The sequence below is a fragment of the Oryzias latipes genome, chromosome 14, assembly GCF_053564925.1.
Source record: "Oryzias latipes strain Hd-rR chromosome 14, Olatipes_Hd-rR_3.1".
In the NCBI taxonomy this organism is placed as follows: domain Eukaryota; kingdom Metazoa; phylum Chordata; class Actinopteri; order Beloniformes; family Adrianichthyidae; genus Oryzias; species Oryzias latipes.
The window spans coordinates 14,181,840-14,206,196 of record NC_136250.1 but is presented as its reverse complement, the minus strand read 5'-3'; the positions used below and the strand labels follow the sequence as shown (position 1 = coordinate 14,206,196).

The 24,357-nt window shown below is 39.1% G+C and overlaps 1 protein-coding gene across 2 annotated transcripts; it reads right to left on the bottom strand.

Annotated features, from left to right (window-relative positions):
* Positions 1-1,501: 1,501 nt before the first annotated feature.
* nectin1a (nectin cell adhesion molecule 1a) lies at positions 1,502-22,764 on the bottom strand. Of its 2 annotated transcripts, XM_020708850.3 has the most exons (12): positions 22,388-22,764; positions 6,065-6,177; positions 4,973-5,231; positions 4,377-4,494; positions 4,062-4,243; positions 3,870-3,987; positions 2,955-3,106; positions 2,719-2,851; positions 2,573-2,636; positions 2,340-2,384; positions 2,129-2,252; positions 1,502-2,041 (listed from the first exon to the last, which is right to left on the bottom strand). In XM_020708850.3, the coding sequence occupies exons 1-12, from the start codon at positions 22,437-22,439 to the stop codon at positions 1,929-1,931; spliced, it is 1,473 nt and encodes a 490-aa protein (XP_020564509.1). In that variant the 5' UTR covers positions 22,440-22,764; the 3' UTR covers positions 1,502-1,928. The 2 variants fall into 2 exon arrangements, with proteins under 2 accessions (XP_020564509.1, XP_004076493.1); XM_004076445.5 differs by having other exon boundaries at positions 2,129-2,384.
* Positions 22,765-24,357: the final 1,593 nt, after the last annotated feature.

Genomic DNA, 24,357 nt, shown 5'->3' with positions numbered 1-24,357 from the left:
TGTGTGCACTGAGCTGGTCAGATTAAAGGCTAAAGTTGAGATTGAGAATCTGAATATACATAATGTGAGAATGATGAGAAGGGACATTTTTAAGAGGGTAAGTAGAGAATGTCACTATGAAAGACTGCAGCACAGATATCAGTTTAATTCTTGATGTGACTTGTAAAAATCACATCAAGTATAACCCTTGTGCTATCCTAGGCACTTTAACATTGGGAGCTGGGTCATCTAGACCCACTAGACAGTGCACTGAACCTTTTCTCTTCAATGATTTGTGATCTTCAATGGTGTCCATGGATTACAAGAAATCTTTCCACCTTTATCCACCTTTGTCATGGTAGGGAGAACACGTCAATGTAAGGATGGGGTCATCTAAGATAGCACAAGGGTTAAGGTGGTAATTAATAGAGCACTTTTTTTTTGAGCAGAGTACGGTACGGAGCTCTAAAGTAACATTGAAGGGTTTTTTTGTGCGCACAAGAAAGTATCTAGTGTGCACCATAAACTAAGTGGTCATTTGCGCACAGGAGACCTTTTCAGAGTCATTTACAGTACCTGAAAGTGACATTACATGAGGTAATTAAGTTTTATTTTACCTTTGGACTCGCCTACAAGGACTTTGCAGCTTTGCTTTCCCAGCCTGGTCAGTCTGTTGTCTCTGAAAGTCACTTTAAAAACGAGTTTTTAAGTCATGCGGTTTGTTTTGGTCCAGGGGGTGCACCAGCTTTGATCAGGTTACCACTTTTATTCAGGAAGAAGTAATATTATATGTTTAACCCAATGGGCATAGGTGGATGAATGCAAAGTGCATTAAAAACGGGCTGCATGTAAGGAAAGAAAATGTCCATCTAATTCTACAAGAAGTTGACCTACAGGGTGTTGAACGTCAGAGCCAGACGTCTGCATCGTCGTAGTTACTTCGCAAAGGTTCTAAATTATATTTGGCATTTGGATTCCTACGACAAACTGTATGGAGTTAATTCAGTCTCAATAATCAGAAATGCACACAATCTGTTTTACAAATGCCATTTGGTATTTGTATTAATGGCTGCATTAACAGATTTTCATGGAAAATAATGTTTAGAAACTTTCATTGTGCGCAGGAGAAACCAATACAATGTTTACTTTCATGTCACTTTATGGGCTCTGTAAAGTCTACAACACACCCTTTAATAATGTCTCTCTGGTTGATTTTTGTTGATTTTATGCAGCTGTAGGTCTATTAGGATAAACACTGAAAGCAAAAGATTTGGGGTATTTTTTTCACATTTTTTATTCACAACAGAGATTGCCCTAGCTTTAAATTTTTATCGTTGCATTTTTGTTTCAATCCCCAAATGAATGTTGTTTAACCATTTTAAATAAAAAGTCCATAAAGAGGTTCGATCTTTGTGATGCAGACGTTCACTGCAGTTTGGATCTTCTTTATTGAAATGCTAGAAACTCCAGTGTTCCTCCAACAACCACAGACAACACCAATAAAAACATACAAATGTATAAATCAGTTAATATAAATTTCGCCTTTTTTTATTGTACAAAGAAAAACAGATTATCAAAACACATGCACAACAGAGAACCAGGATGCATAACCAAACGGATTAGAACAATGCATTCAGAACAACACAGGATGAACAGGATGGAATCAGAGATACAGAAGGGGAGCATTCATTTAATTTGTTGTGGTTTATTTCTCTTTTTCCCCCTTTTTTTTAAATGAGTCACAGTGGATAAAGGAAGGAGTAAAGCACATCAAGAGGTAATCCAGTCCCTTCAGTTAGATTGGATCAAACATTATACAACCAATCATCAAATGTTTTTTTTTCTTTTTTTTAAATAAACCCTCCACTAACCTAACAGTTAAACATGGAGCATTGCATTTCAAACATGTGACATGTGAAAAACGGGACGAATGAACGAAACAGTTGCATTTAAGCAAAGAAAAGATCGGTGTCCTTGGACCAGCCACGTGAAACCGAACTGGATTGCCCAGCGGGCGCTTCGGCTTTGAATCCTGTCACTTCCGTTAGCTGGCCGGAGGTGCCTGAGTGAGGGGAAACCGGGTCACTTCAGACATACTGCTCTTTGGGAAATGTGTATGACCCCACTCCAGGGGGGGGGGAGGACAGACCTGGCACAGAGGGGTACTTGAAGATGGCTGTGGTGTATGAAGGAGGGTTAAAAGTGTTCTTCGAAGGGGTGCCGGTGCAGCTGGTACCCTTTGAAGGCATTGTCTGTGAGGTGTGGTGGGGGTTCTGTGGCAGAAATGACAGAGGAGGGTTGATAGGTGGGGAGTAGGGCTCGGGGTAGTCCTCTTTGTTACAGGCCAGTCGGTAGCTCACATAGTCTGCTGTGTTTGGCAGCTCCTCGTAAAATTTCCCCAGATGCTATGAAAACAAAATTGTACTTTTTAATAGATTATATGTTAATAGATACAAAAAAACAGAAAAACTGTTAACATTTAGAAAATATATGAAAGTAAAACAAAAACAACCTTCTTTGACATTTTGTACTATTAAAAATTGTCTTATAAATCTGTAAACACATTATGCCCCCCCCCCCCTTTTTTAATCACCTGGATGTCTTCCCCGGGTCTTCTTTTTATAGGCTGGGACAGTTTTCTAGAAGGAGAATCATTTCTACAAAAAACACATGAAAAGGGAATTTAAAAAAAAAGAAACAGACAACCAAACAAAAAATGAATTTAGGGTTTTTACATACGATGTGTTATCCTTTCGGGTTCTTATTTTGAGCACCAACACAGTGATGGTGATGCCCATGAGAACGCCAGCAGCCAATAATAAGGCAATCACACTGACAACATCACCTGTTGCGATCTGCGGCTGAGGCTTTTCTATAGGAGTAACATACACACATATATAGACAAATCTCAGTATTTGCACACAATAACAGTAAAGTCTAGAATTGTTTAAAAGTCAGATGTTTAGGAGTTGTACCTATAATGTTGACCTCAACAGACGCTGAAGTGGTCCCGATGCTGTTGGTGGCGTCGCATGCATAAGTGCCCTGGAGGTCGTACGTGATCGGACCCTTGAACAGAAGAATGCTGTCTCGGACCTCAACGCTGCTGGGGATTGAGCCGTTCACCCTGCAAAGTTCAAACCGAGAGATCATGAGACCCACTTAGATCAAACTTTTTTCACTTTGACCAGATTTAAAGCCCCACACCGATCATCTTTTGATCTATTTTAAAAGCATTCTCAGTGGTCTTTTAATCATGATTATGCAGTTTTTATCCAAAATTGAAAAACTTGTGTCGTTTTCGAGGACATAAATTCTGCAGAGCAACAGAAGTTCATTAGAAATTGTGAATGGGAACATTGGCGCGGAAAAAATCCCTCCCCCCTTTTTCTCTCCCAGTTGCTGAGAATTCTGTTTACACATTCTCCCTCTAGCTTACAGCCTTTTACTCCCCTCAGACGAGGAAAACACAGACATACATGGATCAAGACATTTACAAGTGGATGCATTAGAATGGAGCGAAGCAGGGAGCTTTTTACCCTCCCACAAATATTTTTCTTATAAAAAGCATTTTTTGTCTGCTCCTAATTCACAACGATTTCAATAAAGACGTACTTGGAAATGCAATTTTAAGCGTAATTATATATATTCTCCGTTATCAGAAAAATGCATTCACACACTGTAGCCGCCACCAGTGTGTGAATATGTGTGTGAATGGGACTGTGACTGTAAGGCGCTTTGGGCCTTTGAGGAAGGTAGAAAAACTCTTTATGAGTGTACTTCATTTACCATTTACATGAGCATGTTTCAAACACAATTTTTCATCGGAGTGGGTCTTTTCCACATTTTTCTGCCTTTCTATTGTTTCGAGTAACTACCAGGAAACTTACAGTCTCCACTGATACAGAGAGACAGCAGGGTTGGCATCTGCTTGGCAAGTCAGACGGACGTTCTCTCGATTCAGGTACCAGTTCCCATCAAAGCCCTCCACTGTCACATCTGGTTCATCTGATGGGAAAACACCAACATCAGCTTGTCGCAGTATCACAATGCTGAGTGCAACGGCTTTAAAAGCGACCTACATTGAATGTCCAGAGTGACACTGTCAGTGTAGACCTCTTCATTGTAGGTTGTGACACAGGTGAGCGTCTCCCTGTGCGTCTCCTTGCTGGGCACCAAAATGTAGTCGCTCTGAACAGTGAATGTCCCATCTGAGTTTCTGTACTCACGGGTAGTCACTTCTCCAGGCACCCTCGTCTCCCACCTATTTATAATCACAATACAGAAGTAGGCAATTTATTGTAAACACAGGAAGGAAAATGGGCGACCAGTTGGGCAGTGGAAGCAAAGTGTATAACTCATGCCGCGGGAAATTTGTACATCACACAAACACACACCTGATGGTGCCAGGAGGCTTTCCATTTGCAGAGATGCAGGTTGCCACTGGGGTTTTGAGATTAGATGAACGAGCCACCAGTGTGGGGGAGGAAAGACTCATCTGGGTAGTCGGCCGGACTGTAAAGAGATGAAACTTTATTCCTATACAGAACAATTCCTAATCAAGAGCAAATCCATCCATTCTCTGAACCCACTGAATTCTTTTTGGGGTCACGGGTTGCTGGAGCCTGTCCTGCTACTGTTGGAAAAAGGCGGGGTACAACCAGGGGAGAACATGCAAACTCCTTAAAGAAGCAGGGCCCTCTCAATATGAGACAGCACTATGCCCACATGCAGCCCCACAGAGGAAATTTAACTTTAAAAAAATTACATGTTATTCCTGTACTAAACTAAACCTACATGCCTTTAAAGTCAAAGTCAAAGTCAACTTTATTGTCAATTCTTCACATGTGCATCACATACAATGAATCGAATAAAACTGTAGCATCAGTTTTATGAGTTGATGTATTTGCTTATTAGTTTTCTCTAAGTACAATATGCCATTTTAATTAGCTGCCTTGTGCTGCTCTCAGTGGCTGCTGTTGTGCGTTCTTACCATGCACAGTCAGATTCACAGAGTTCTCTCTATTCCCCGCAGGAAATGTTGTGTATTCACAGATGTACGTGGCTTCATCAGAGAGGCGGAGCGAGGAGAAGATGATGGTCGTGTCCTCTAGAGAAGGGGTGCGCCTTCTCACAGCTGCGTTTCTGAACGTGACACGGTCCCGATAGGGCGGCGCCACAGAGACGCCTAAGGATGGATTTGCGATTGCCACGCTTTGCTTGGTGCCGTTGACCAGCTTCTGCCACGTCACCTTGTGGTAGAAAACGTTCATTACATTGGGGAGATGGGCAAAATATTTGGATGGTGACTAAAGCAACACAGATAACCACCTCCGTATCTTTATTGATAACTCATCCATCGATTTTGAGAACCCACTGAATCCCTTTTAGGGTTGCGGGGTTGCTAGGCCCAATCAAGCTACTGTTGGGCAAAGAGGGGGTAAAACCTGAATATGTCAGCATGTTGCGGGGCCTTTGGTAACTTTAAAATAGTTCTTATTTTAAAACTATAAATTGTCTTTCCAACTATGTTCTTAAGTGTTAAAAAATCAGCTACGCAAATCTTTTTACATGTTTCTTAGCTTCAGTAAAAAACTCTTTAACAGACGGTTAAGTAAAAGTGGTTGTTAAAATGAACAGGTTAAGTTCAGAAAAGTTTTGAAAGACCTTTATCCCTTGTGCTATCTTAGATGACCCCACCCTTACATTGACGTGTTCTCCCTACCATGACAAAGGTGGATAAAGGTGGAAAGATTTCATGTAATCCATGGACACCAGTGAAGATCACAAATCATTGAAGAAAAAAGGTTCAGAACTCTGTCTAGTGGGTCTAGATGACCCAACTCCCAATGTTAAAGTGCCTAGGATAGCACAAGGGTTAAACGATGCCCTCTAACACTAGTTTCCTATTCTGAGATATTCTGCATTGCATTCATTGGTATACATCATTATCATTTTCTTATTCTCAGATCACTAAAGTTTTCCTCCTCTTCTTACCAGAACTCTTTCTTCATTAGATTTGTGTGGTGGATTGTATTTTAATATACTTTCTGCATATTAGATGTTGCAACTGACAGTTAAATACCTGAGAGATTTTGACTGGTGGAGAACTGTTGATGAACCGACAGCGGAGATCCACCTTTGAGCCAACGTATCCTGACTTCCCGTCATCCATTTCCACCGTCTGCCCATTAACCTCTGGAAACAAAGTAGAAAAGTTAAAAGCAAAAGCGCACTGAATTATCTAAGGTGGGTAACAAACTGATATGATCAATGATCAGGGCCTATGATCAGGGCCTATGACAACATTGTGTCACCATTGATTGAAGTACCCAAAGCTCCAAGAAGCTAAAATCCCATACACTTCTATAGAGAAATAAACAGTGATTTCTCAGTCATTCAATTTGTCAGAATAACCTTGTTCTACCACCTTTTAACATATTCTTGTTAATTTTCACAAGTTTTTTTAGTAATTCAAGTGATAAACTGGCACCTCAATAAGACAAAGTGGTCAAACGTTTGAAATGTTTGATTGACAGATTCATCTGAGCTTGTTCTAGGGGGTATGACCTATCAAAAAGCTCAGTCATGATGGCTAGTGTTTGTCATAGAAATGATGACTCGGACCAATCACTTCTCATTTATATGTCTATGGTTCTAACATAGAACTTATGCTCACCTTTTGGTCTATTTAGCACTTTTTAAACAGACTTAAAATGTGAGAGCTATAATAATTATGACTCCCTTATGAACACAAATGGATTTATGGAAATCAGTCCTTATGTTAATAGTCAATTTACTGTTTTATGACAATTAAGTCCACATAAGTAACACATAAGTATGGTTTCAACATAGAACCATGGACAGTGGGACCATAGAAAGGCGGACATTCTAACAAGTGTATCCCACTTGGCGGAGGCACCGGGAAAGACCCATGACACACTGGAAAGACTACTTCTATGGGCTGACCTGGGATAGCTTCGGGGTCCTCTCAGAGGAGCTGGAGGAAGTGGCCGGGACGAGGGAAGTATAGGCATCTTTGCTTAGACTGCTGTCCCCGCAACCCAGTCTAATAAGCGGAAGAAGATGGATGGATGGATGGATGGATGGATGGATGGATGGATGGATGGATGGATGGATGGATGGATGGATGGATGGATGGATGGATGGATGGATGGATGGATGGATGGATGGATGGATGGATGGACGGATGGATGGTTCTAACATGGCAATGTCAGTATCACGAGAAATGGCGACTGATTTGACTTCACTTTGCAATGAACTAGAAGTCATTCATTTTCTCTGGGTGACATCACACTTGCTTGGTCCAGTTCTCCTCTGCAGTCAATGTACCATACATTACCTTTTTCCACTTGGAAAACATCAAACCACAGTCTGTAAAAAATATATAAGCTTGCATTATTGGTAAAAATGTAACTTAAAGTTTAAAAACAAATTCTAACTTTGGGCTGCACCGAGGTTACAGCATCTGTTGAGGTAGGACAACAGTGCAGAAAGCAAAAAACAGAAAAAAAGGTAACAGTTGAGGGAGTTCGGGTCAACCCTAGAAAAAGAGGGACGGGGTGTCTCTTAGAATGATGCAAGTTGTTTTTATCCTCAGGTCTACGTCAGTGACGTTTGTTTGGTGAGCTAACACTCATCTGATCAAATTAACTATTTCAAAGCACCTTAAACACAACACAGCATTCGATGCCTCATAGTAAACAACAATAAAAAAGAGAAGTTTTCACTCTACAAATCAAACAATTCATGGATTTTTGAATCATAATTCCCATGGAGCCAGTCAGGTTTAAAACACTTTGCTTCTGTATTTTGCAGGTGTACTAAGGACAAAGTGGAAGATTAGTAAGAGGTATAAATAAGTAGGATTTATTTAGTTACTGTTCTCTCTTGACTTACTGATCTCCTTTAGCAAATCCTCGGCAGCTACAACCACCTACTGAGAGAGCAGATAAGACCCTGAAAACAGATCAGGGTCCAGATCATGAACCTTTTCTTTGGTTACCAAAAGTGGATTAACCATTTATGATTTTATGGGATAAGAAAGTAAAATGCATTGCTTAGACACACAATGTCCCTTGCATGCGTTAATTAGTAAGTAAGCAATTAATAAAATCTTTATACAGCACCTTCCTCAGAGAGCAACTCAGAAAGTGCTTCACAGAGTTAATGCAATATAAAACCAGAAAAACAACACAAAATAACACAAAATATCCCTATATGATCTAATGCTATATGCACAAACACACACAACAGTTTCCACTGGAACAACTTTTATCTCAGATATCTGTATCTGTAAGACCCCATGGTCACGTTGTGCATAGAAATTGTTTCAGAAGAGTCCTGGTCTTCTGGCAAAAAATGGAATTTACACCAAAAAAAAACACTTTTTTTTTTTTTTTAATAGAAACATGGTGCACAACATGATGGCAATTTTATGAATGCCCATCCCACTGACTTCCTTCAATCAACATTGGTGCATTGGTACTGTGAGGTCATGCAGGGTGACGAAACCATTACCCCGGCGGTAAACGTTTAAATGTTTCAATCTACACAGTAACATTTTTGTGTTCATTGGAAAATGTTGCCAAAGTGTGTGTAAGATTGGCCAATAATTTGTGACATCATTTTGCTGTTTAAAGCGGTAAAAAAATAAATAAATAATATGAGGGACAATGCATTTTTGGTATTTTATAAATAAAAGGAAAAAAGTTTGTTCAGTGATCATTACTAAAAAGTTGGCATTTTACTACACTTAACGTGTTGTGTGTTGCATAACACTGCTATGCGTCACGTGTCTCAAAGTGTCTAAATGAGGAAACATTAAGGACTTAAGGAGGCATAATGCCAAGCTATGCTCAACTGTGCCTGTTGCAGCCTGAATAGGAAGAGATGCAGAAGAGCTCATGCATCTTTAAAATCACCTGTTTGTGTTTACATTTAATTAATCAATCAGTCGCCAATTAGGAAAGATTTTAAAGCCAATCAAAATTTCATGTGATTTTCTAAAGTGTGTTAACATGTCAGTGAGCAGACTGTAAAACACCATTGCTGACTTTAGTCTATTAGTTGTCATTTCTTGGTTTTAAATAAATTTAAATGGAATGAATTTAAATTTAGATTGAATTTAAATTAAGTTTTTAATGGCACATTTGAACATGTAAAGCCATCACAGTGTTTTGACATCAAGATTTGCAAAAGCAATTGATGAAACAAAACCATGTTGAAATTCTTCTCCGAATAGACGAAGCCTCTCCAGAAAACACTTTTCTAGATGTGGACCCATCTAAAGCACCTTACTGAACAATTCAAAATCACTCTCTGCTACACAACGCATTAATCAACATGTAAGAGGTAATGCAGTATTCTGTGTTCCCCTTAGAGATGAGCAACTACCCTAATGGTCTAAGGCAAGTTTATCTTTTGCCACAATACTGTGTTTAATTCTGCAACCATTTATAATTTTTTTAAATTGCCTGTAATGTTGTCGTAACTTACAACATTACAGACAACTAACGTAACAAATAGTAGAAAGAAGCATGTTGAGATTGGGCTCATCCTAACAAGCACAAAAAAAGAACCGCAGCAACAAAACATTTTATATTCAGGGATCAAACAAAAACAGTCCAAAAGAGAAAACACTCTTGACCATCTTTTTGAAAAGTTGCCATTTTTTAGTTGTAGTTAAGCAATCTAATACTACATCAACTAGCCCTTGTGCTATCTTAGATGACCCCATCCTTACAATGACATGTTCTCCCTACCATGACAAAGCTGGAAAGATTTCATGTAGTCCATGGACACCAGTGAAGATCATAAATCATTGAAGAAAAAAGGTTCAGTGCACTGTCTAGTGGGTCTAGATGACCCAACTCCCAATGTTAAAGTGCCTAGGATAGCACAAGGGCTAGAGATGTCTTAAGCTTTGCGTCCGTTGAGCAATAGTTGGTGGGCAAGGCTTAACCCAGTTTAGGGTGATGGTCTTTCTTGCAAACAACAATAAAACATGCAAAGCATAAACTTGATCTAATGTGAGTGAATGTTTAGTGTATAAATCCATATGAAATATCAGAGGATTCATGGAGAGATCTATCTTTAAGACGTCTCCATCCTTTTATTTTTGTTTGTTTGTTTGTTTTATTCTCCAAGAATGGTCTTATTATTGGGCAATCTCCAAAAGTCGTGTGTGTGGTCACCAACCATGTCACAGTTTCTCCTGCATCTGTCTGTGGTAGTATTGTTTAGACATAAATGATGTCAAGGGGGTTCTAAAAAGTCAAATGTTTGTTTTCCAGTCTACCGTCATAACTTCAAGTGGTCATTGTGTGCTAATAAGGTGCTAACGACATCATAGCGATGTAATAGCGAGGGCTAAGTAATAGCGAACAGCGAAACATCTTTACTTAGAGTGTTTTCACACAGGACACATTGGGTCCGCTGCAAGTGAACCAGAGTTCGTTTCCCCTGATAAACTGGAACAAATTTTCAGTCTGAATACATCCACATAGACCCTGTGTCAGGTTACGAATAAGCTGGACACGAATGCAGACAGGGGCAAGGTTAGAAGATGAGCAGTTTATTAAAAGAAAAGGGAATGGAAGATCTTCAGGAGAGGCGACTGGCAGTAGATCCAGAGAAGTGCTAAGATGGCGTTGAGGGGTTGAATCCAGAAAGAATCGGGCGAGGTTGACTTAGCTTGGTTTGGACAGGTTTTGCTTTGCTTTGCTTTGCTTGGCTTGGATTTGCTTTGATTGGTTTTGCTTGGCTTGGTTGGGTGTTCCTTTGCTCAGTTAGGTTTTGCTTGGCTTGGCTTGGCTTGGTTCTGCTTGGCTTGACTTAGCTCTGAGCTTGGCTTGGCTTGGCTTCAACCAGCAGAGATCAGTGGTTTCTTCCATAGATAGAAAGCAGACGAACCGACAATGGCTGGATGGCGTGATGGACTAATATATGCAGTCTAATTGGATGCAGAACAGGTGTGAGTGACTAGAACCTCAGGCAGGTGTGCGAGGACGACCTCAACACCTGACACCCTGGTCTGGGATCAGGAACTGCTCTCTGACCCATCTTTCAAGGTGGTCTCAGTTCGTTTACAATTGGACTGAGCTTCGATTCGCTCTGAGATTCCTCAGTCTGAATACAATCCGTCCTCGGAGCGGAACAACTGGACCGATGTAAACAGAGTACGAATGTAGCAACCGACATAGCATCTCACTATTTCCCCGACAAACTATATGTCATAAACACTTAGCAGCTACCCGAAGTCCACTCATCACTGCAGTTGTTGCATTCTCTTAGTTAAAGTACACACGGCATGTCTTCTTACCAGAAACCACCTTTTAGCATGCCTCCACCGTACCAAAGTGACAAGTAAAAAGTATTGTTCCCGACTTTCAAAACTGTAATACTCAAAATTGAAATAAAAAGTTTCAATAAGTAAACTGTCCCCGATAAGAATTATATACCGCAGCACACCCCTTTTAATTGTTGTTTTGACCTATCCCTGTAGTTTCTGGCCAATGACTGAAGAGATCTTTGGTCACTTGGCTTTGTTTACAAGCTTTGGTTCGTAACAGAACGGTCCGCTTGATGCCAGTACAAATACAGACCAGTTGCAAGGTTCAGCACTCATCCAGAATAAATTCAGCAGACCCGATCCGGAACAAATGATTATTCCAGTCTGAATACATCCTTGAAATAACAACTTTTGGATTTTTTTTACTTTAATGCTTCAAAATGTCTATTTCCTTCTGAAACATTTCTTTCTGTAGGCTGTTTTTCAAAGAGGCCAAATGATAGTAACTTAGACTGTGAAATCCTGATTCTTGTCATACAACAAATTAAATTTTCAACAATCACTCAGCACATGTTTATAATGCCCTGAGGTTTAGAGCAGGCAGATGGATTTCTATACGGTGTAATCCAGCTTTCTATAAGCCAAAGGCCAAACATCCATCAATCCATCTTTTTTTCATACCAGCTTTTTTCCAGCTGGGGTCATGAAGCTGACTTGATCACATTCCAGTAGTGGTCTTCTGGGCGCCAAACCCCAAAACTTCACTTTAAAAATGTATCCTATAACCTTTTCCTTTTTATTTAGAGAGTTATGGATAATTAGGAAAAGATTTTAATGAGTCTGCTTAGACTTTTACAAATATTGGTGGCATTTTCAAACACTAAGTTAATTATTTTACAGGGTTAGACCTATTATTGAGTTGAAAAACTGATTTAGGAAATACAAAAATGAAGAAATACATTTACCGGTATGTAAAAAAAGCAGCAAATGTAAATCCTGTGTGAGCAGGTAATGGCCACAGTTTTTTATTCTCGTACTTCTTTTTTAAAATTTTTGCTTGAGTATTAAAAAAATCAATCTTTAATGGAAACTTTAGAAAATATATTTCTCTGTTTGTTTTAATTGAAACCCCCTCAAGATGCTCTAACGTTTAGCGCAAACTATAAGCAATTTTTCAGTGCAGAGCAATCAATAACAAATGTTATTTTGGCATGTTTTGTTAAAAAATTAGCCATTTTTATGAAAAATGGAAAAAAAATTATGCTCTCATAAATCTACAGTTTTAAAATCCCACTCCAACGAAACTTGTGTTCTTGGTGTTTTTTAACATGCCCATGCAGTATTTTTTTTCAGACAAAAGAGGACACATATAAAGAAAATTCATCTTGAAATTGTCATTCAGTATTTTTTTGTTGTTAAATTGTTTTGAATCAGGAACAGACAAAAACATAAAAAATTGTATTTGCTACCGCTCTGAGCACTCCGCAACAGGGAGGGGAAGGGTGGTTAGTTTTTTTCACATGAACAGCTCCGCCTATAACTGAGAGGTGAATTTCTTATAAATTACTGCCCCTCTGCAGAAACTGTATCCTGAAAAACAACACAGGTGTACTGATTTTGTCTTCATCAAATCATAGTTAAAATACCACTAGGAGCGCTTTTAAAAGAAAGATGATCAAATAAGGACTTTAATGAGGGGAACAACACTAGATTACAGTTTTCCGAATAATAAACTGTGTCTGAATCAGATAATTCATGGTCCATCTGCTGGTGTGCATATGGAGAGCCAGATTTTGACCTTCTGGATGGAAGTAAAATTCTGCTGATTATGACTTCTGGAGCAATGTAGTCACAGTATGTGGATCAGTCCCCATTAGAAAAGCTCATGGGTGAGCTTGATTTGTTTGGACAAAGTCATAAAAAGGTTGTGTACATGCAAAAACTCTATTGCAGCTTGAGGGCAAAACAAATGGGATCTTCAGAAGGTATGGTCCACTTTAAAACATAAAATATCATCACTGGTATATTATGAGTTGTTTTTGTATTCATGAAATAACCCAAAAAAGGCTTTATAACATAATAATCTGATATTTAGAAGCATTTTTCTTTTACTCAGCAGGTCTGTGTTTGGTAAAGGGTACAGTGCTGCAGCGCTACCTTAGCCACTGACTGCAGATGCCATGCTTCCTGCAGATGTCAGTCTGACAACATCTCTTTTTAAGACTAAACAGACACAGATAAATCCATTCCAACCTAATCCACTGGAGCAAAATGCTTCCAGTAAATCCATCTTACTTCCACAAAACACATCAAATCAATTTGAACACATGTAACTTCACACAACTGAGGCAGATCTGAGTAAACAAAATGAATGATGAATGAGTTGAAACATTTTACACAATAGTTGTATATGTTACATAAAAAAGTAGAACTTAATAAAAAACTTCAACTGCAAAAATATTTGAAGTTTTTGACAAATGTTTATTTATTTATTTTTAAGTATTGGTAAATCCCAAATCTACCCCAATGCTATATCCAACGGTGGAAGCGCAACTTGTTTAAACTTCTACATGTATTTGTGTATGTACATCTATGTGTAATTTCTTAATTATGTTTCTTTTACTTCAGTATATTTCCTTTACCTTCTCATTGTCAATAGTGTTTAATTCCTATATTTATTTATTATCTGAAACAATAAATACAGTAATTTTTTTTTCGACAGGACAACCATAGGTACCCGATAAAGAAGCCAAGTTTTATTTTAAATGGTTCATTTCCAGTACGTACCTTTTATATTTTTATTTGCATACATTGTGATTTTGTGGGTATAGAATCATGTATTTTTAACTATGCAGAGGGGGGTTTAATTTTTCAAAACAATTGAAAGGAGCAAAAAAAAAAAGGAAATCCCACAGGAACATTGCAGAAGACTGTGGGAACAGAATGGTCAGTCAAGAAACAGAATGCAAATGATCTGACCTGCAGGGAAATATTGAGACATGCTGGGACATAAACCAAGCTGCACTTTGATTAACTGCTGCCAGAAATCCATATTGATGCCAAGACAAGTCCAAACATATAAACTCTGCAGAAAAAACACTATCCGGTATTCTGGTGAAGCACTGGGGGAGCCTGGGGAGTGCATACAGATGGTTGCAATGCGTGGAGGTTTTTTTGTGAGACTGAAGCTAAAATCAAGATGAAGATTTGGTCATAAGTCCTATCATCAACACTGAGAAACAGTAAAGAAAACATTGAGAAATGTGCACAACTGACCCAAAATTCATTGGGCAACAGAGTGAAGACTTCAATAACCTGTATTATCAAGAGCCATGGTCAGCTCTGTGAAGCTCTGATCTCATTGCTGGCTAATTTTCCAGATTACACACAACACAGTTAAAGAACAGAAAAAGATTTAAAGGAAAAGCACATCCACAGAAGATCTGTGGTCACTTCTATAAGCTGTTTGGATCAACTCTCCAGTTCAAATCTCAAAGAAAATGATCACTAACTACTCCATTATTTCCTTTTATGTTTTGTTGATTGACATTAAATAATTCGAGCGTTGCAGTTTTTTGTACACAGTTGCATTTATGAGATTTGAGGTTAGATGGAGCAAACGCTTGTAAATGGCAATTAGCGAATACTTATCTAGAGTTTTACTACCTTCTTAGAAGCGCTTTACAGTCACAGGTACATTAAGCCACACCCACGCATTCACAGAATGATGGCGGCTCCACTCCCGAACACTGGCGCCAACCTATACTTGAAGCAATGAGGGGTTCTTGCCGAAGAACACTTCAACACATGGGCAGGCAAGGCGGGAACCAAACCTGCGATCTTCTGACCAGAGGTTGACTGCTCTACCACTGCACCCTATATGTAATACTAGGAACAGACACAATGTTTTCATAGCATTTGTAGACTAACACCTAGATGCTTCTAATCATCTTCATTGATAAACTGGATGCAAACAGATGACCTGTGTAGAAAAACTGAAGTTTTGTCATCTGTAGCATCACTGGACAGCCACATCAAAAGACTTTAGCAGTGATCCTAACTCTGGAAAGGGTTATGACAAATTATTTCCTAATTAACGATATTCAGTGTAATAGAAATAATTCTCAGGACTTCCCACCAAACTCAGCCCAATGCTAGCAATGCTCAAAGACACAAAATACAATTTTACCAACAACAAAAGCCTATTTAAAACTGGGTCATGCAACCAGAAAATGATCTAAAATAAACACAACAGCAAATCCTCACCAGAAAGGCTAAAAGAGTAAAGAATAAAGGTTTTGGGATGAGTAAGTCAAAGTCCAGAATATAATCTTATTGAAATGCTTAAGAGAGCTTTCGCATGATGGAGCGTACAAAAAGCCTCAGCAAACTGAAGCGACCTTTTCAAGAAGAATGCTGCAAAATAGGTTTAAAAGAGAGCCGGTCAAAGCGAATAAAACCGTGTGAACACACGTTTTATAACTAAATACACCCAAATAAGACATGTGTGTAAATGCAAATGAGTAATTAGTATTTTGTATACACAAACGTCAATTTTATGGGCACAAATTTTGTATTTTATAGCATTTAGCATTTTTTAACCAAAATGTGTTATTTTCTAAGCACAAATTAGCATATTTTTCTTTTTGCAAAAATTGGTATTTTATTGGCATAGATTAGTAGTAGGATTTGATTATACTAAAATACTCATTTGTTTACACCAAATATTAATTTGTGCACAGATAATGCTATTAAAAGGCTATGTGGCTACGATATACTGATATTTGTGTGCGCAAAATGCTCTTTTCTTTCCATAAATGATCAATTTGAGGGAACAGCTAATTGTTTTTCTCTATGGATGTCATTTCCAGGGCTTTTTAAAAACCAGTATAAGTAAAGAACATTTCAGGTTCTAGGTGAACACATCTTAGACCTGTGTGAACATGAGACACCAGTGGTTAAAAGAGGTTATTTTAAATCCGCCCCCAAACACAGAACATTGAGGAAGTTGTAAACAGCATAAAAAATGGATATCAATTTAATCACATTTTTGAATCTTTATAGTATTTATTATAAAACAAATCTTTTTCTAGCTTTGTTGTCACAAATGTGCTGACATTTCAGGAAGCAAGCAGGCAGTTTACCCCAATTTCTTTTGTTGTTGTTTTTCACGTGTGGCTGACATGCTTCCTTTGTGAGTAATTTTTCCTGGTAAAAGAAGTCCAACTGTGAGACGCCTCTGATGAGATCTGCAGCTGAGCTGATAAGAAGCTTTAGGTAATGCAGGAGCGAACTGACTCAACACACTACTTTGGCCCACATTTCTGCACCTCCTCTGGTCTTCCTGCCTCCATTCTTTTTTTTCTGTCATTGTTTAAAGCATGGGAAATGACCTCACCAGCACGCGGGACAATAATCCCTAAACAGCAGTGCCCGGTAAAGAGGGAAGCCTGGGAATGACAGCAAACAATAGCATCACTGTTTGGCACACACCAAACATTAAGAGCCATGAGAGCAGCACAGCATGACGCTGGTCTTCTTCATTCTTCATTCTTCATTCACAGGACATCCTCCATCTTTATGCATCATTATGGATAAACCTATATTTAACCTTTGGTTGTATGAATGACCCACATTGGCGGAGGCGCTGATACACAATGTAGCGAAAGGGAATTCTATAATGATGATAAAGAGCTTCACCCAACACAAGCTGGGTTGGCCCCAAAAGAGATTCAGCAGGATGTGAGGATAGATGGATGGATGGATGGACGGACGGACGGAGGGATGGATAATATAAAGTACCCTGCTTTGATTACACAATTATGACCTGTCTTTTGTTGTGTTAGTCGTTTTCTATGACAGCTTGATGAATTACGTTTTGTTTGAATATGGGTCCACCACAAATATTTTGATGAAGATTTGACAGGTTGAACACGCTCTGTGCCACAATTTAACTTTAAAAGGGACATCAGTTCATATTTTACATTCATTCGTCCAATGTCAAATATGGTGCAACTTTAAGATGGGAACTTTTACCACATCTCTGTAAGATCATTCAATATTCTATGAATGGGACTGATTACTTTTTATAATATAAAGCAACATCCAACAATTTTCCGAACTCTCTTTCAGGGTGATGCAGTCGCTGGAGCATATACATCAGAGGTGCCTCGGGGGCCAGCATCCTGTGGGTTTTTCAGAAACCTGGCCCTACTTGTTGCTGATTTCCCGGTTCAGATGTGTTTTTCCAATGAGAAGCAACAATGGGAGATTAGTTGGAAAGCATGTATGACACTGTCCCTTGAGGCCTGGAGTTTGGCACCTGTGTTCTAAAGATACTTTTAGGCGAGAGTCACACACATTCACACCTAAGGACAATTTAGAATTGACAAATAACCTAAGAAGCAGGTTTTTGGGGGCGATATCAACCCATATAGTCAAACGGAATTCAAGAGACTAACAAAAAATGTTAATATAATGTTTTGCATAAACACAAAAATGTCAGGGGCCGATTGGCGGGTCAATGGTAGCCTGACACTGGACTTGAGGACAGCTTGCAACACTGTCTCTTTCAATATTTGGGGAAGTTTTTCTGAGGCATTGTTTTGGGAGACTATAGCAAAGAACCATTTAGTTTCTATACAGCCAGACCAACCCCCCACAGCCCAATCTCAAATTTGAAGCAAACCCAGAAGTACCAAATGTTGCAATTACTCAAATAACCACAGGAAGCTGGATTTAAAAGAATTTCTGTTAACTCCCATGTTTAAAAGAGCTGCACATTTTGCCCATTTCCTACAAGATGTTAAGGCAGGAAGAGTAAACTAAATCAGTGTAGATATACAGAGTTCAGTGTACACATGTTTTCTGAGCCCATTTGAGAACTTTTATTTCATCCACTGAATTGGTCATTTTTTGTGGATGCTTGACTCTACCAGGTATCCTGTTTATTGATCGTCCTGTTCTCGACTTTGAAGATCTTTAAAACAGCCATAGTGTAAAAGGTTTTCTGCTTAGTAGTTCATGTGGTTCTCAAAACTGAGATCCTGTAGAGGTTTACAGATCAGTGGGAAACAATCAGGATTCATTTCTGTCTGTTTCATTTTTCTGCACTACTTTGAAAGACTATGGGCTGAGGATGAGTTCTGCCTTAAGAGGAAGATCTTGAGAACTTGTTCAGAAGTTTAAAGGAGAATACCAGAAATAATCCTAAAAACAGATTATTCAAAGCTAATCCAGAGTCTAGCTCTAGGTAATTATCATGAACATAAGTGGCAACAATGAGATAGGAAAAGACGCTGCACTTGGTTCTAAATTGAGTGCTCAGTTATTTGAGTGGATCCTGGATTAAAATTACAACACATTCTGCAATGAAGGCAGTTTATTAAGTTGCATGCCACTAACCTTTTATGTTCGTGCTTCGATCATGGATGGTCCCTAAAACACAAGGCCTTAAGATCTTAGTTTGGGTCCATTAAAGGAGACTTTGGTCTCCACACTTGCCACAAAGATCAGACCCACCAGATTACCCAACATGCATATCAGTAAATCATTAAATCCAGAGATTTTTTCTGGGTGTTCTTCAGTGCGTCAGTTTAAAATCATATAAATACAAATAAAACATAATCTTTAAATTTGGTGTCCCTCCAATGTTACTGAAGATCACATGACAGCAATGACATTTTCCATAAACTTCACTCAGTTTGGCCATCAGCTAAAAAAAAGAAACTGACCTGGTATGTTGAAGGAGAAAATGAAAAACACAGAGAGAAATGGGACAGATTAACCATTTAATCTTTAGGTCATCAAATCTGTGATTGATCTGGGATTTAAACCCCGCTGCTACGTTGGGTTTGTAACTTGTGATCCTGAAAGACCAGAAATAGAATAAAAACTAAAAGCCATGCACCAAAAAGTTCATGATCTAAATATTTTACTACGCTTAAAGAAAATCTAACAACCACATGTTTATGTGTGTGTGTGAGTGTGCATGACATTGTGTATGGCAGCTCTGGAGTTGTTTTTCACAAGCTAAATTGTGTCCTGTCCTTGTTTGGAATGTGACCCAACACAATTATGGGCCAATTAATTAACAATTACTCATTGTCTTCCCTTTAAATATTTTAACCACAAGCGTTGCTGCTGAGCTTCAAATATCAAATGGAAAGAGGTTTGGTCAATGTGCTTGGTTTGTAAGTATTGAGATAAATCACAAAGTGGTGTTTTGTGTGTGTGTTCTGTCCTATTTAAAGCTTGATTTAAGGGACCATGAGTGATTGATATGGCTAAGAATTTATGCAAAAGTTGTTTCAAAGCTGCAGAAGGGGCTTTGACAGGCTATGGCTTGACCAAGAAGAACAAAAGATGATGAAAAAGAAAGCTTTAAGGCCCACTCCAGTCATCTTTTCATCTATTTTGAAAGTGTTCCCAGTGGTCTTTTAATTACCATTATGCAGTTTTTAGCCAAAATTTTAAAAAAAAACTGTTTGGTTCCCAGGACATTTTCTGCACAGCGAAAGTAGTTCATCAGAAATTTGCCACTGAGTTGTGGCCGGGACAGTTGTAAGCAAGTCCCACAGTTCCCATCACCAGTCTGTTTACATGCTCTCCTGCTAGTTTACAGCCCCTCACACCGCCAATCTAACAGTTCCGGTGGAACAAAAGTGGCGATCAATATTGAGCTATCCAGCTGTACAGTTTTAAGCCAGATGTCAGTTTGGAGGAGGAAAACAAAGGCTTGCATGGATCTATTTGTCTGCAAGTGGATGCATCAGAATGGAGCAGAGCGGGGAGCTTGTTGCTTGCCAAATGTCGCTTCCCCGTCACGACCACAAGCTCTTTTAAACTGAATTTTCATCTGCTCCTGATCCATAGCAATTTTAGAAATACAATTTTAGGCTTGATGTTTCATTATATATGTTCTCCATCTTTAGAAAAATGATGGTGTTGAAAACACCTAAAACAAAATTTTCATCAGAGTTGGTCTTAAAGTAGTAAAAAAGATCAGTGATCAACTCAAGCTTTTGGCAGCAGTTATTCCTACCCATTCCAGGGATGAATCTAGTTTTTAAGATGAATGGAATGCCAATTACTAATACCATGTATCTTGAAGTTTATTCCTTTTTTCCTTCAAAAGACAAGTTGATGAACGATTGCCCCACCACTGTTTTGGATCATAGGCCGTTATCTACATGGTATCTTGCCAAATGTTCTGCATGCAATATTGTAACAATAATTTTATTTATATCTGGCCGTAATACAAGTGGTGTATGGGTAATGTTTGTGGGAATATGCAGATTAAACTTGGCCAGCACTCAACTGGCAGGATTATTGTGACTGCTACATTTGTGACTCAAAAATGAGACATGAAAAGGGTCACCAGAAGGAACAAAAGATGGAGAGATATTAAGAAACTACAGTGGAGGAACATTACCTGCATGTGCTAAAACAGAGGTAGGGATGATCAATGTGCAGAGTCTGGAGAGAGATGCACAAAAGGCTGACAGGACAGCAGGCCAGTGTTTGTGTGGGATTATTTCTTCCACGTCTGTATGTTCCAGCTGTGGGCAGTGGATTATGCAGAAATTTGTGAGGGTGTGTCTGTTGGTCGCATTTAGTCTGTCCCGTGTGCCTACCCAAACATGAGATTTGAACATTTTATGCTGGGGAGAGTAAAACGGCTCAGCCTGCAACACCATGGGGGAGCCAGCTGGCAAACCTGCGGGCATCCTTCAAATGGCCGGAAACACCATGGCGGCAGGCGGACACTTGGCCCCTGTCTTGTTGTTACACCCACATGCCCATTAATCCATCCTTCAGCATGACAATCACATGTTTCAGCCTCACACTTGATCATCACACATGCAGACGTGCGCGCCAGCAAGTTACTTCACAGAGCGGCTTTATCTCTGACTGAAAAACAGGAAGCTGCAGCAGATGTCACAACAGTTTGCACACTGGCCCCAAAGCTTCTTCCAGTACAATACAGTGCTGAACGGTGCATTTGCCTTTGAGCTGACTGCCACAGCTCACCTGTCAGGGCTAAAAAAAAATGGGGCATTTCTTTAAAGTGTTAAACATGGCGATGCCTGGCATGATTAGTTCTGTCTAAGGGTGTAACGATTCATTTTAACAATAATTTGGTTCATATAGGTTGTTGCTGATACGATTCATAGTCCACATTGGTTCATTTGGAACGATCCGATTCACTGACCTAAAATGGATCCAGGACATTTTTAGCCCAAACCTCAACCAGTGTGACTCAGAGATAAATACCTGGTACTGAACAGAGCAGGTGAAGTTTTCCAGATTCCTTGTGTTTCTTGCAAGATAATCAAGTGTAAATTCAATATGTGTACAAACAAGTAAACAAGAAGTTATGTCAAATCCATTCACATTTTAGTTTCTTAATGTTCAGCCCACTGTTGTTTTTCCACATCAAAACAATACAAACAGAACATTAATAGAAAATTCTGCCACACTGTATGCTCACATGTCTTTGCAAAATTCAAAGTGTTTTTCCACACATTGGACTGGAATGATGGACTGATCAGTTTTTGCTGACATCACTGTTGCCGCTGTGAGGCACTTGGTCGTTTTGATTTTACAGTAAAATAAACCTGCAGTGCCTCATTCCAAATGGTATTTTCCAATAACGATTATAATCTATTTGATCATTTTAGAAGGATTTTATTGGTATAGTTTGATTCAATAAACAACTTGCCTCAGACAGATCGATGAGGTTGGATTGTAGAAAAATAAATCATTGGTCGTTGTCGTTACACCCTTATTTTTGTCAGACACAATCCTTCAGAGGAGCTGGATGAATATGTGCTAAAGATTCTCCAGAACAAATATTTCTTGATTTCAGTACAAAAGCAAGAGGCTTTTTTCATCACTTGGAGGGAGGGTGTCAAAAGAAAAGTTTTAATTGACATCAGACTGTTGTAGATGCTAGATTAAAGTCCATTGTTGAAAAGTATATACCATAATTTTAAAAAAAAGCGTGAATTTTTCTAATTAAAAAAAATTGTTTACTTGTTTATTTGTCTATTACTCTCTTCTGGTCCTGATGAGGGAAAACTTGTAACTTACCTGGAATAACACAAGTTGTTATTAAGAATATCCAAAGTCCAGCGTGATCCATCCCCAAGCCAACGCTGCCAGTTTCTGGCTGTGCTCAACTTCCCAGTATGAACTGGTTTCACGGCTCCTGCCTCTCAGACTGAGAATTTGGGTTCAACACCACCAGGACACTATCTTGCGTGACACGCAAAGAAATAAACGAGGGGGCGCTCCAGACGGGCAAAGCAAATTCCGACCCAAACTTCTCCAGCCCGTCTCTCCTCGTGCGTCCTGGCTTCTGCGTGCGCCTGGTGTCGGGCTGCGGCAGCAGTCTGAGGCTTGGTGGGGATAAAGCAGATTAACGCGTGGGCAGATTATTTCCGGGATGGCCTCCCGCGGTCTGACACAATTATCTGTTAGTGTGTGAGAGATGCGCTTTCACACGGCGCGCCAGCGCGCACGGAGAAACTAAGCGCACCAGATTTTTTTTTTTTTTTTACAATTTACAGTTCCTGTAATAGTTGGTGTTTTTATGTTTATATGAACTAATTCATTATCTTTTATTGAATTTAATGATTTCTTAACAAGTGAAGTCAAATTTGCACATAAAGGTTTCTGGTTTGAATGAAGATTGTTCTGCGCTCTGTGAGCCCACACCCGCTCTCCATCTCCCTCCAATAATTCTAAAACGTTCATTGTGTACATTTATATCCACTTTATTGTAAGGGTGAGAACTTTGTGATTGTTTTTAACCTCCACTGGTCTTGTGAGGTGAATCAGTAAGAAACTGGAAGAATTGATTAAAAAAGCTGGGGTGGCTCTGGAACCTCTGGAGCTGATTAGAGTTGCATAATAACGCAGGACCGCTGGTGTTGTGAAACAAAGAAGCTTTTCAATCAGTTGTGGGCTTTTCCAAAGCCACTGCAATGAAAACCGTATAGAAAGACAAGTAACTGTTACAATCAGCTTTATGAAGAAGCCTAGTTTTCCAAATGTTATGTAAGCCTTGTGTTTTCTAGCCTGAAAGGCTTTCCCACTCTTTTTTTTTTTAAAGAACACATGGGCATGCTGCTGATACTCAACACTTGAAGTTCACCTAAAAGGCAACCTTTTGGATTCTGGAGTGAAGCGTGTTAAAAAAAAAAAAACTAGGTCAGTTCAGTAAGTAAATGTCCAGACACAGGTAACAGCCTATGCTGCTAAAAAAAGAGCTTGTTCTAGTCCAGGGGCCTGCAACCTACAGCCAGAGCCATTTGTGGCTCTTCTACCCCTCCATTGTGGCTCTGTGAGTAAAGACAAATAAAATTTAAATTTAATTTTAAAAAGTAAAAATGAAAAATGGAACATTAACTGAAATTGTATTGAACTCATTCACAAACAGTTTAAACAGTATCTTAAGTCATATTTTTAACATGTTCTGATTGTATTTTTCTAATGATGAAGAGCATTTATTAAGAAACTTAAACTAAAAATTGAGTATCTTAGTTTTTCCAAGTGTTTTTTATTTCAAATTGGTGTGAATTAGGAGCAGACAAAAAAAGTGCTGTTTGAAAAAGGTTGCAGTTGTGACCTAGGTGCTACATTTGGCAAGCAACATTCCATTCCAATACATCCACTTGCAGAGAAATAGATCCATATACATCTTTGTTTTTACTCATCTGAGCTGCCATCTGGCTCAAACCTGTACGGCTGGATATCTCTGATATTTTGCGCCATTTTTGTTGAACCGGTAATGTTTGGTTGGGGTTATGAGGGTCTGTAAGCTAGCAGGAGACCGTGTAAACAAAGGGATGATGGGCAGTCAGAGTGGACTTACTGTACTCCGCGGCAACACCCGCCCACAACTCTAGGTGAATTTCTAATGAATACTGCTGCTCTGCAGAAACTTTGTTCTACAAAGCAACATGTTTTTTGTTTGGTTTGGGTTTTTTTGGTGTTTTGGGGGGGTAAAAACAACCTAATCATAACTAAAAGACCACTGGGAATGTTTTTAAGGTTTA